Below are 12947 nucleotides of genomic sequence, written 5' to 3'. Positions count from 1 at the left end.
CGCGGAGGTTGCAGTAAGCTGAGTTCACGCCATTACACTCTAGTCTGGGCAACAAGAATGAAACTCTGTCTAAAAAAAAAAAAAAAAAAGCTTTGATTATTAAAAAGTTATATGACTATTTTAGAACATTTTTCTAGTACAGAAAGAGGTAAAGAAAGAATAACCTGGGTGCAATGACTCACACCTGTAATCTCAGCACTTTGGGAGGCTGAGGTGGGTGGATCACTTGAGGTCAGGAGTTTGAGACCAACCTGGCCAATGTGGCAAAACCACACACACGTAGTGGTGTGTGCCTGTAATCCCAGCTACTTGGGAGACTGAGGCAGGAGAACTGCTTGAACCCAGGAGGTGGAGGTTGCTGTGAGCCAAAATTGTGCTGCTGCATTCCTACCTGGCGACAGAGCAAGACTCTCTCAAAAATAAAAAAAAAAAAGAAAATCCCATAATTCTTTAATTCCAGTGACATTTTAGTGTTGTTCTTTCCAGACTTTTAATTTTTAATTAATTTATTTTTATGAGACAGGGTCTCTCTCTGTCACCCACGCTGGAGTGCAGTGGTGCAATCACGGTTCACTGCAGCCTCAACCTTCAGGGCTCAAGCGATCCTCCCACCTCAGCCTCCTGAGTGAGTAGCTGATACTACAGGCACACCACCACACATGGCTAATTTTTCTGTTTTTTGTAAAGACAGGATTTTGCTGTGTTGCCCATGCAGGTCTTGTCTTCCTGGACTCCAGCGATCCGCCCGCCTTGGCCTCCCAAAGTGCTGGAATTACAAGCATGAGCCACTGTGCCTGGCCCTTTCTTTCATTTTTTAAGACTGATCTGTATTCCATCATTAGAATGTTCCATAATTGGTGCAAGAATTCCTTTATTGTAAAGTGTTTAGGCTGCCTCCAAATTGAGGCTTTTTCCCATGGCCAATTATAATACTAATAATTTTCATAATGAAGAACCCACATCATTAGGAGCTGAAACAAATTAGGTTTTTAAGCTGCAGCTAAGTGATGGTTAAGCAGAGGCTGCTGCAGAGAGACTGGTGCACCGACACGCCGCTGTATTGTGCATAATTGCTGGGTTCGAGGGGAACACAGTGGGCGTTTCTGGGCAGTGACTCAAAGGTGCCTGTGCCCTTGGAGCAGAAGGCTCACCCCTCCTTTGGTGTTTCAGAGCCTCTGGGATATTGGGCACCTGAAGAGCTGCAGCCCTAGCTCTGCCCTTAGGGAGTTTCTGTTTTGGTGGGGAGAAGGCCACCGAAACCAGGGAGTGCAGCTGTGTTTGTGTAAGTGGCCTGTGCCGTGCACACAAGGGTGGGTGGAGCCAGCCCTCTCTGGCGAGAGTGTGGCTTGGGGGCACAGGAGAGGGGATGCCATGGTTGGGTCTGGAAGGATGGGCGTGTTTGCTTGGAGGCTGGTATAGAGGGAGGATCAATTGCTAGAGGGTGGTAAGTGGCTTGGAATGTTGTGAAACTTTCTAGAATTAGCTGTAGGTATCAAAGGTGGAGGGCTTGGTGTGAGTACGAACAGTGGCTGGTCATGGAGGGGCTTGTGTGCCTTGTCATCCTCCTCTGGAATCTCCAGTACCCTCCTAGGGCCTGGGCCATGGCACACCCTCCATCGGGGAGGCTGCGTGCCTTCGTGGAAAGTTTTAGCTGAAGTCCTCACCTGTATTTCCTAGGCTGTTTTGCAGAGTTGTGAGAGTTGTTTCATCCGGGCCGTGAGGACATGTTGGGACATACCCCGTGTGCCGATGATGGAGGCGGCCCTGGCTGCCCAAAAGATGAGTGACACTCAGGAGTAATTGGCTTGGAAGGCAGTCCTCTGATTTGTACCTCGTTGTGGTTACAGAAACTTCTAATTGAAGACACTGAGCTGAGCCCTTCAGCCCGCCTGCCCAAGGGCACCCCAGGTCTCATCTTCTGGGCGGGTTGTGGGCTTTTGTCGGAGGAATTGGCAGCTCTGTGGCAGGCCTGGCAGCCACAGAGCTGCCAATTCCTGTGTTCAGAGTTGTTGCAGGCCTGACTCACCTGTGTTCTCACGCTGTGTACTCAGGGCTGCCCTTGCGGCCATTCCTTCTTGAGACTGAAAGGGTGGGCAAGTGCTGGAGGTGAGGGGCCAGGAGAGGCAGGGAGGCCAAGATGGGTTGACTGTCTGCTGTATGCCTAGTGCTGTGTGGGTACCTTACACACAGCTGTCTGTGTTATACCTATGAAAAGCACTTAGGATACATGTTGATAACTCCGTTTTCCCAAAGAAAGCAAGCTTGGAGATCTTAGATACTGCCATCAAGATGATATGCTAGCCAGGCATGGTGGCGTGTGCCCGTAGTCTCAGCTGGATGACAGAGTGAGACCCCTGTCTCTACAAAAAATGAAGAGATCAGTTGAGTATGGTGGCACATGCCTGTAGTCCCAGCTGCTCGGGAGGAGGAGGCAGGAGGATGGCTTTAGACCAGGAGGCCGTGGCGCTGCAGTGAGTGGTGATTACGCCACTGCACTCTAGCCTGGGTGACAGAGTGAGACTCGAAATAAATACACAAATGTCACCTTTTATTAAGTAGTGTATGTGTGACCTTGAGTTATTCAGTCAAGGTCACACATACACGACTAAGAGGCAGCACAGAGAACAAACCCAGGTCGGGTCTGGCTCTAAGGCCTGTTGTCGTAGCGAGGAGGGCTCAGTCTGAGGTTCACCTTGGGCTTCACTTACAGGCCCTGCTTAAAGAGGGAGAAAAGGAAAGGAGAGCACGACCCACGTCTCTCAAGCACTACACACCCTCATTGTGACAACACGCCCATGCGGGGCCCTGGCCAGTAGGGCCCCACTGATACAATCTGGAGATTCCCATGACTGTCCCCTCAAGCATACACATCATATTTTATCCCCATTTTGCCGATGAGGAAACCGAGACCCAGGTAGTTACAGCGATGTCTTCATAGTCGTGTGGCTTGTGATAAGACTGGGGACCCTGGGCGTCTGGTGTGGTCCCAGACTGTACTACCCCAGCAAGATTTCAATGAGAAGGGTAAGACCGCCTTCCCTGGAAGGGAGACAGATCTGGAGCAAGCCCTGGAAAGAAGCAGGCATGGGCTCTGGCATCAGCGTGCACACACACGCTGCCTCAGCTCTGATTATTATTATTATTATTATTTTTTTTTTTTTGAGATGGAGTCTTGCTCTGTTGCCCAGGCTGGAGTGCAGCGGCACGATCTCAGCTCACTGCAACCTCTGCCTCCTGGGTTCACGCCATTCTCCTTCCTCAGCCTCCTGAGTAGCTGGGACTACACGCACCCACCACCACGCCCGCCTTTTTTTTTTTTGTATTTTTAGTAGAGATGGGGTTTCACTGTGTTAGCCAGGATGGTCTTGATCTCCTGACCTCATGATCCACACACCTCGGCCTCCCAAAATGCCGAGATTACAGGCTTGAGCCACCGTGCCTGGCCTGATTTTTTTTTTTTTTTTTTTTTTTTAAGAGGTGGGGCCTCTTGTCACCCAGGCTAGAGTGCCTTGGGATTATAACTCACTGCAGCCTCCAACTCCTGGGCTCAAGCCATCCTCCTGCCTCAGCCTCTTGAGTAGCTGGGACTATTGGCGTGTGCCTCCGCACCTGGCTAATTTTTAAATTTTCTGCAGAGATGGGATCTCACTATGTTGCCCAGGCTGGCCTCAAACTCCTGGGCTCAAATGACCCTCCTGTCCCAGCCTCCCTAAACACTGGCATTACAGGTGTGAGCCACCACACCCAGTCCCCTTGACCTCTTTCAGTCTTGGTTTCCTGTCCGTAAGTGAGAGAAATGTCACCTTATCAGTCTGTGTGGCTTAGGAGAGACTAGGACATTTGATGTTGGTTGCTAGATGTTGGACCCTAGACCGGCACTCCAACAGCCAGTGCCATGGGGGGCGGCCATCATGTGGGGCATTTGCAGGCCTCTTCTCATTCAGACAACTGCAGGTGCTGACTGGAATCATTGTCCACCTTCACTCTGTCATTCTGAAGCAATGTATAGAACATTCTAGAACACTCACCACGTGGCACGCCCCGGCTGGGTCCCGGAGATGCAGCTGTGAATGAGGCAGGCTTGGGGTTGCTGCCACCTGGGGAGGAGTAGAAGGACCGTGGTTACAGCCACCACAGGTGGATGCGGTTACTAGGGTTCTGGTCGGTGCTGTGGAGGGTGCAGAGGGCATGTGATGGGTCATCCTGAGCGACACAGGCTGGGCCTGGAGGACGTGGAGTGTTTGCAAGGGAAGAGGGTGGGCTGGAGCGACTACGAGGAGAAGGTCTCAGGAGGTGGGGAGCTTGGGATGTGGGGAAGAACTCGCTGGGCCTGGTGGCCGGTCAGCAGGGGCTAGGCAGGGGAGTGGGTGCAGACAACCTTGCAGAGGCCAGAGAGGGGTGATTCGGTGCCCATCTAGGGCTTCCTTTGTGGTCAGTGATGCTTCCAGGGCACTCTGGAGACATGAGGAGCTAGAATCTGTGTCCCAGAACCCCTGCTCTTTTCCGAGACATGGTGGGTTCTCATCTTCAGCATGGTGGGTGCCAATAGGGAGGCTGAGATGGGTGGATCACCTGAGGTCAGGAGTTTGAGACCAGCTTGGCCAACATGGTGAAACCCCGTTTCTACTAAAAGTGTAAAAAACTAGCTGGGCGCGGTGGTGCATGCCTGTAGTCCTAGCTACTTGGGAGGCTGAGGCAGGAGAATCACTTGAACCCACCTGGGAGGCGGAGGTTGCAATGAACCCAGATCACACCATTGCACTCCAGCCTGGGCGACAAGAGTGAAACTCCATCTCAATGAAAAAAGAAATGCATGCATGATGAAATGATACACTAAGCAGTTGGGCCAGAGGGGAATTACCAGTAGCAAGAAAGAAGCTGCGCTGGTGACTAGCACCCGGAATTTCCGCTGCTCTTTCTTCATGGGCCTGTGCGGCGGTAGGTAGGCTGCAGGATTGACTTTGAATTCTTCCTGGCTGCCAGAGTAAAGAGGCAGGATCAGGTTCTTGACTCATGGTGCCCTGAAGGTGTTAGGGTAAGAAAAGCAAGCGTGAGACCAGGCACGGTGGCTCACACCTGTGATCCCAGCACTTGGGAAAGCTGAGGCAAGTCAATCCCTTGAGGCTAGGAGTTTGAGACCAGCCTGGGCAACACAGACACTGTGTCTACAAAAAGGAAAAAAGTCAGCTGGGTGTGGCGGCAAATGCCTATTGTCCCAGCTGCTCTGGCGGCTGAGTTGTGAGGATTGCTTGAGCCCAGGAGTTTGAGGCTACCATGAGCCAAGATCGCACTGCTGCACTCCAGCCTGGGTGACGGAGTGAGACTCTGTATCCCAAAAAAAAAAAAAAAAAATCAGCTGTAGAAAAGCATGGTGTGTTTCCCCTGCCCTGAGGCTGACTCTGCAGGGCTACTGCTGTACATTGGTAACTGCTCGTGTCTGTCCTGTTCACAGATCTGCCGGAGGCTCTGGGCAATGACCCCAGGACTCCAGGCCAGAGGGGTCTGAAGCCGTTTGGGAAAGCAGCAGGATTCCTTGGGAAGATGGCCATGGCCCCAAGCCCTTCCCTGGTGCAGGTGTACACCAGCCCCGTGGCTGTGGCCGTGTGGGAATGGCAGGACGGGCTGGGCACCTGGCACCCCTACAGCGCCGCTGTGTGCAGCTTCATCGAGCAGCAGTTTGTCCAACAGAAGGGCCAACGCTTCGGGCTTGGGAGCCTGGCCCACAGCATCCCCTTGGGCCAGGCAGACCCCTCGCTGGCCCCTTACATCATTGACCTCCCCAGCTGGACCCAGTTCCGCCAGGACACTGGTAAGATGCTGTCTGCCTCTTGCACATATCTGGGCGCCGCACCTGCTTTCCCACAGGCTCTGTGCCAGGTGTTGGGGTGATGGACGTGACCTACAGAGCTGCTCTCTCCCTGCAGCACACGTGGTGGTGGGTGGGTGCAGTGAGTGGGAATATCCACACAGGTTGAGTGCAGCTCACAGTGAGACGCTGTGGGAGGCCCTCCCCCTTGTCTCGCAAAGCAGAAATGCCTGTCCTGACCGCAGAGGTTGGAGGGTCTCTTTGGCAGGCAGACCGGCATGGAGGTAGTGCGCCATGGGAGTTCAGAGGGCCCTGCCCCACCACTCAATGGCTGTGTGCCCTGGGCAGGCAACTGCGCCCCTCTGCATGTGTGCACTTCTGCTTTCTGGTCTGCGATGTGTTTTGATCTTTTTTTTTTTTTTTTTTTTGTTTTTTTTTTTTTTTTTTTTTGAGACAGAGTCTCGCTCTGTTGCCCAGGCTGGAGTGCAATGGTGTGATCTCGGCACTGCAACCCTTGTCTCCTGGATTTGAGCAATTCTCCTGCCTCAGCTTCCCGAGTAGCTGGGATTACAGGCACCCACCACCACACCTGGCTAATTTTTGTATTTTTAGTAGAGACAGGGTTTTGCCATGTTGGCCAGGCTGGTCTCGAGCTCCTGACCTCAGGTAATCTGCCTGCCTTAGCCTCCCAAAGTGCTGGGATTACAGGCGTGAGCCACTGCGCCTGGACCTGCAGTGTGTTTTGATCAGGATTATTGAGAATGAGGCACCAGTTTCCTCTTGGAGCCGTCCCTTCCTCCAGTCCAGGGTGATTTTGTCCCCAGGGCCATCTGACAATGTTTGGAGACATTGTTGGTTGTCACAGCTGAGTGGGTGGGAGGTGGGGGTGCTCCTGGCATCTGGTGGGTGAAGGCCAGGGATGCTGCTCGCCGTCCTGCAGCATATAGGGCTGGCCCTGCAATAAGGACTTATTGGCCCATAGTGTCACCAGTGCCGAAACTTGAGAAACTGGTTTTTCCTTTTTTTTTTTTCCAATTTTAATTTTTAATTTTTTTTAAAAGTATGGGATTTTTTTTCTTTTTTTGTTTTTGTTTTTTGTTTTTTGTAGAGACAGGGTCTCCGTCTCCCTGTGTTGCCCAGGCTGGTCTTCAACTCCTGAGCTCAAGTGATCTTCCTGCCTTGGCCTCTGAAAGTGTTGGGATTACAGGCTTGAGCTATCACGCCCAGCCCTGGAAACTCTGTGTTAATCTTTGTCAGGAGTGTCGTAGAGTCTGTGAAAACTGTGGCTGTCAGTCAGCTCCCAAGTCATTGCCTTCACGTTGTGTGAAGTCAGCTGAGAAAGATAGCAGACAGGATAAATAATAACCCCGAAATTGCATATTGTGGTGGAGAGCAGGAAGTGTTAATTGGGGAATGAAAGTGGCAGGTGTCATAGAGGCCGTCGATTTGAAGTTAGCTGGGTGTAGTGTCATGTGCCTGTAGTCCCAGCTCTTCAGGAGGCTAAGGCAGGAGGATCGCTTGAGCCCAGGAGGTCAGGGTGGCAGAGAACTATGATCACATCACGGCACTGCAGCCTGGGCGACAAAGGGGACCCTGTCTCTAAAAATACATAAACAAATAGCAGCATGACTGTGTACCTACTGTGTTCCTATTTGTTTATTTGGGCTGTTGAAGAAAGAATTTGAACGTTCCTTGTATTTTGGGGATACTAGCAGAATAACCTTTTGTTTTTCTTTGAAAACAGGCACCATGCGGGCTGTGCGGAGACACCTGTTCCCCCAGCACTCAGCCCCTGGCCGAGGTGTTGTCTGGGAGTGGCTGAGCGACGATGGCTCCTGGACCGCCTACGAAGCCAGCGTCTGTGACTATCTGGAGCAGCAGGTGGCCAGGGGCAACCAGCTCGTGGACTTGGCCCCCCTGGGGTACAACTACACTGTCAACTATGCCACCCAAACGCAGACCAACAAGACTTCCAGCTTCTGCCGCAGTGTGCGGCGCCAAGCAGGGCTGTCTTACCCGGTGACCACCATCATCGCTCCGCCGGGCCACATGGGCATTGCCTGCTCTTGCCACCAGTGCCTCAGCGGCAGCGGAACTGGCCCCGTGTCAGGCCGCTACCGCCACTCCATGACCAACCTCCCTGCATACCCCGCCCCCCAGCACCCCCCGCACAGGACCGCTTTTGTGTTTGGGACCCACCAGGCCTTTGCACCGTACAGCAAACCCTCACTCTCCGGGGCTCGGTCTGCGCCCAGGCTGAACACCACCAACCCCTGGGGCGCAGCTCCTCCCTCCCTGGGGAGCCAGCCCCTCTACCGCTCCAGCCTCTCCCACCTGGGACTGCAGCACCTGCCCCCAGGATCCTCCACTTCTGGTGCAGTCAGGTATCGTGGGCAACAGCCATTCGTTTTGTCTGCCCTGTGTTTCTGCTCTTACTTGGCTGGGAAGACTCAACCCAATTCCTGCAGACGCGGCTCCTGCCCCCTGGGTGGTCCCTCCCATGGCATCTCATGTGCATGTGCCATATGGGTGCTGAGGTGCCGTGGCCGTCCAGAGCCTACCTGACCCCTTGTACCGGAGTCCTGGTGGTCACCACACAGGTTAGAATCTACAGTCCTTTCACTCACGATGATGGGACCCTCCACGGGGAGCAGAGTTAGAGGCCTGTGGCCTCTGCTTGCGGGCTGCACGGCAAGCATTGTGCCCAAGAACACCGGGTCACTGCCTGTACACTGACTCCTGCCATGTGCCAGGTCGTGAAGACCCAGAGACCAGAACATCAGCCCTTACCCCTGAGCCCCAGTCTAGTGTAGGGGGCTGTCGGCACGGTGTGAGGGAGGACAGAATGTGGAGCATGTGGCAGTGGCTGCATGGGTGACGTGGCCCCCTGCTGATGCAGCCCAGCCCAGAGTGCCTGGTAAAGCACTCAGCTCCTTGAGAGAAAGATAATGATGCCACGGGCATCATTTCCACTCAATCCCTGGTGCAGACCAGAGCAGGTGGCATTTAAAGTGAGGAGATTGGCCAAGCACAGAGGCTGACACTTTTAATCCCAGCACTTTGGGAGGCCAAGGCAGGAAGATCATTTGAGCCCAGGAGTCAGAAACCAGCCTGAGCAACATAGTGAGACCTCATCTCCACACACACAAAAAACTTTTAATTAGCCAGGCATGGTGGTGCACACCTGTAATCCCAGCTACTCAGGAGACTGAGGCAGGAGGATCGCTTGAGCCCAGGAAGTCGAGGCAGCAGTGAGCTGTGATCGTGCCACTGCACTCCAGCCCCTAGGCGACAGAGCGAGACGCTGTCTTAACGCTGGGCCCAGTGGCTCACGTGTGTAATCCCAGCACTTTGGGAGGCCAAGGTAGACGTATCATCTGAGGTCAGGAGTTCGAGACCAGCCTGGCCAATATGGTGAAACCCCATCTCTACTAAAAATACAAAAATTAGCCAGGCATGGTAGTCAGCGCCTATAATCCCAGCTACTTGGAAGGCTGAGGCAAGAGAATCCCTCGAACCCAGGAGGTGGATGTTGCAGTGAGCTGAGATCATGCCATTGTACTCCAGCCTGGGCAACAAAGAGTGAAACTCCATCTCAAAAAAAAAAGATAAAATGAGGAACACCCCTGGATTTCCCTGGATTTGGCCAAGGTGAATGCCCTGGGCTGGCCGTAGCCCTCTGACACTCTGGCTGACTTGGGGCTTCGTCATTCATTATTGAGAGTGTTGGGCTTGGAGCACATTTTGAGAATTCAGAGTGGTAGCTGGGACAGGGCTTTCCGAGAGTGTGCTGGTGTGGGTGGTGAGGTAGTGTGGGCACTGACCCTGGTCAGCATCCTGCTGCCTCCCTCTTCACTGGCCCAACCCTGCCTACTGCACCCACGTCAAAGGCTGAAACTTCTCAGGGTGGTCGAGACCTCCTTGGCAACTTCTCAGACCTCTAGTATTTTTTCAGACTGTGTTTCTGAGGACCCTGCCAGTTTGTGTAAGACACAGTGACAGCGCCTCCCACTTATTGGTTCATGTCATGTGCCAGGCCCTCCTGAGCAGGCTGCGTGAGTGACTTCACTCATGCCACGACGCGCTCAGGCTGAGCAGTGCTCTTCACTTACAGGCGAGCACGTCCAGGCCGATGAGGTTGGCGACGCAGCCAGCAAGTGCCAGAGCTGGGATTCAGCCCAGGCCCCAAGAGTGCGCTATCTGGGGCACATGGGGAGTTCTTGATGCTCCCGGGAAGGCAGGGGGCTTTTTAAATACATTTTAATTTAATTGTATTACTATTTTTAGAGACAAGGCTTTTTGCTGTGTCACCCAGGCTAGAGTACAGTGGTGCAGTCATGGTTCACTGCAGGCTCGAACTGCTGTGCTCAAGTGATCCTCCTGCCTCAGCCTCCTGAGTAGCTGGGAGCACAGGTGTACACTACGACACCCGGCTGATTTTTCAGTTTTATGTATCGGCAAGGTCTTGCCATGTTGTCCAGGCTAGTCTTGAATTCCTGGCCTCAAGCAATCCTCTTCCTCAGCCTTCCAAAGTGCTGAGATTATAGGCATGAGCCATCACTCCTGGCCCAAAAGGCCTCTTGAGGGATGAGCTAGGAGGAGGCCAGTAGACAGGAGGGTGATGGGCCTTGGGTGAGTCAGAGTTTTCATGGGCATCTTCTGCCAGGAGCCGGGGCACGTGCATCTGAGATCTTTCTGGGAGTTTCGAGTACAGGAAGGTGTTATTGGGGTTCTCTGAGGACATAGACATAGGCAAGTCGGGCTCAGGGAGGTGCTGCCTCAACTTCCCTCCCTGAATATCTGGGTCAGCCTGTTTCAGAGAACAGTGTACTCTATCCACAGGCCCAGGAGGGTTCTTAGAGGCACTGGGACTTCTGTCAGCTCTGTTTCACCCAGCCTCCCGGAGCTTCTTAAGTTCTTAGGAATTATTTTGAGGCAGATTTCTGGATAGTGCTAGAGTGGGATTCTGGAGTTGAGTCTAGTGACTTAATATGGCTTTGTTCCTTTCTCCTGGTATTGGGCCCCACTAGTCTTTACTAAACCATTTCTGTTTCCCCCAGTATTTCTCTGGGGTCCTTATCCCTAGCCTGAGGGCCTGCAGAAGTGCTGATGTGGGTCCTACTGGTGTGGGCTAGGCAAGTTACAGAAAAGAAGGTGGCTGGGCCAGTCTGTCTTCCCTTGGTGCTGGGCTGGGCATGCTGTGTCTTGCCCCACATTGTAAGTCAGGAGGGAACCAGGCCAGCAGGCTCTGTTAGTAGAAACAGCCTCAAAGGGGCCTGTCTCCTGGGGTAGGTGTAGGTGCATCCTGATTCCTTTGGTTTTCTTGGAGCTGGAGAGGTGTAATTCACCTGCACGGGCCTATCCATGCACTGAAAAACAGGCTTTTCCCCTGCCTGATTTGTAGTGAGTTAACCCTCCTCTGATGGGTATAGAGCCAGATAGGGCTTAGTAAATACCTGACCTCTTAACCTAGCAGGCGGCAAGGTTCTCACAGCCAAGTGCTTGTCAACAGCAGCAGGTGAAAGTTACCTTGGATGTGAGGGGGGCAGGCAGGGCAGGTAGGGCCCATCTAGAGCCAGCGCCATGGGGTGGGGAGGCCCGAGAACCGACTTTTTACTGGCAGCCACTAGAAATACCATGTGAGCGCATGAAATCGAAAAATTTCCAGGAACTCATGTGCACAGCTTCCACGTGCCCCGTGGGAATAGGCCGTGATACAAGAAAGCGTGTCATCTGGGGCTGAGTTGCTGGGTGGCAGTAGATTTCCTGGTAGCTGAAGTTGATTCCTTTAAGCATCAGAACTTGTGTTTCAATTATGTTGGATGGAAATCTTTCCTAAATGTGTCATGCACGCTCTTGTCTCCCTTAATGGAGAGGGTGTGACGCTGCATAGCACTTGCATGGCTGGAGGTGGTGGTTATGACCGGCAGTCTGTCACAGCTCAGCAAGGTGAAGCCTGTGGGTGTTTTGCTCTGTGCCGAATGGCTCAGTGGCCCTACAAAACTGCGCCCGCTCAGCTCTTGGTGGCTTGCTGCTGTGGTGGGCGGCTGCTGCTGCTCCTGCCCTTGCCTCTGAAAGAACTCACTTCCTCTCCCTCCTGCGGCCGCCTGTCTTTTGGCTTGTGGGATTGGAGTCATGGGGCCCAGATGGGGCCTTCCTCCTGACTTATGGTAGGCCCCGGGTCTCTTCTCTCTTTATTTTTTTCTTCTTTCTTTTCTTTTTCTTTGCTTTTTGTTTTGTTTTGGTTTTTTTAAGAGACAGGGTCTCACTCTGTCACCCAGGCTAGAGTGAAGTGGCGTGATCATGGCTCACTGCAGCCTCAAACTCCTGGGCTCAAGGGATCCTCCTGCCTCAGCCTCCTGAGTGGCCAGGACTATAGGCTTGTGCTACTGTGTCCAGCTAATTTTTAAAATTTTTTGTAGAGACGGGTCTCACTATATTGCCCAGGCTGGTCCCAAACTCTTGGCCTCCCAAAGCACTGGGATTACAAGTGTGAGCCACTGTGCCCTGCCTCTTCTTTTAAGCTGAGGGAGGGTCGGACTGGTCAGTTTCTGAGGTTGCCTTCTGCTCTATTGTTGCAGTGGTTTTCAGGATGTAGTTAGGGCCCTACAGGAAAGTACCTGGTGGACCGTAGGGCCTGGCTTCACCTCCCTCTGCTCCTGCAAGACCTGGACCCCACGGATATTTGTCCTGGGTGTCATCACTGCCCTGGCGGCCTTTGGGAATCATCCTCATAGGTAGAGGAATTGAGGCTCGGGAAGGGGACTTGCCATGCCCAGCGCACACGGCTTTGAGCGGGAGCATACGCCTGTAGCATCGTCTCCAGCCTCTGCAGCTCATGGGACTGGCTGCCAGCCCCAATCCCAGAGGGTGTGGCCTTGGAGAGGGGCTTTGGATCTCCTTCCTCTCCAGCCTCCTGGCTTTACCCCTCGCCCTGCATAGAAAACTCGGAGTCCTCATGTCTCACGTTTCCCACGCTGTCTGGGATCTCCTGGAAATGGTCACAGACAGGAAAGCCAGGGAGGGCCTAATAGGTGGACCAGGAGTTGGGGAGAGGAGGAGGATGCCTGAGGTCATGACTGTAGGGACTTCTCAGAGAAGGACACTTTGGGGGGCAGTTGGTGCCCCCATCTGGGAACGT

The 12947-nt window shown here is 53.3% G+C and overlaps 1 protein-coding gene across 4 annotated transcripts in view; it reads left to right on the top strand.

Moving 5' to 3' along the window:
* Positions 1-12947, top strand: part of DTX2 (deltex 2, E3 ubiquitin ligase) — a 44972-nt gene that overhangs the window by 13120 nt on the left and 18905 nt on the right. For all 4 annotated transcript variants that reach the window (XM_011930100.1, XM_011930108.1, XM_011930092.1 and 1 more), the window contains 2 exons: positions 5453-5809; positions 7551-8190. In XM_011930100.1, coding sequence (XP_011785490.1) covers positions 5542-5809; positions 7551-8190 — 908 coding nt within the window. In that variant the 5' untranslated portion in view covers positions 5453-5541. The remainder of the gene's footprint in view (positions 1-5452; positions 5810-7550; positions 8191-12947) is intronic.

Source organism: Colobus angolensis, unplaced genomic scaffold, assembly GCF_000951035.1.
Source record: "Colobus angolensis palliatus isolate OR3802 unplaced genomic scaffold, Cang.pa_1.0 Scaffold120, whole genome shotgun sequence".
NCBI classification, from domain to species: Eukaryota; Metazoa; Chordata; class Mammalia; order Primates; family Cercopithecidae; genus Colobus; species Colobus angolensis.
Note: the sequence above shows the minus strand (reverse complement) of the source record. Positions and strands in the feature narration are given on the sequence as shown.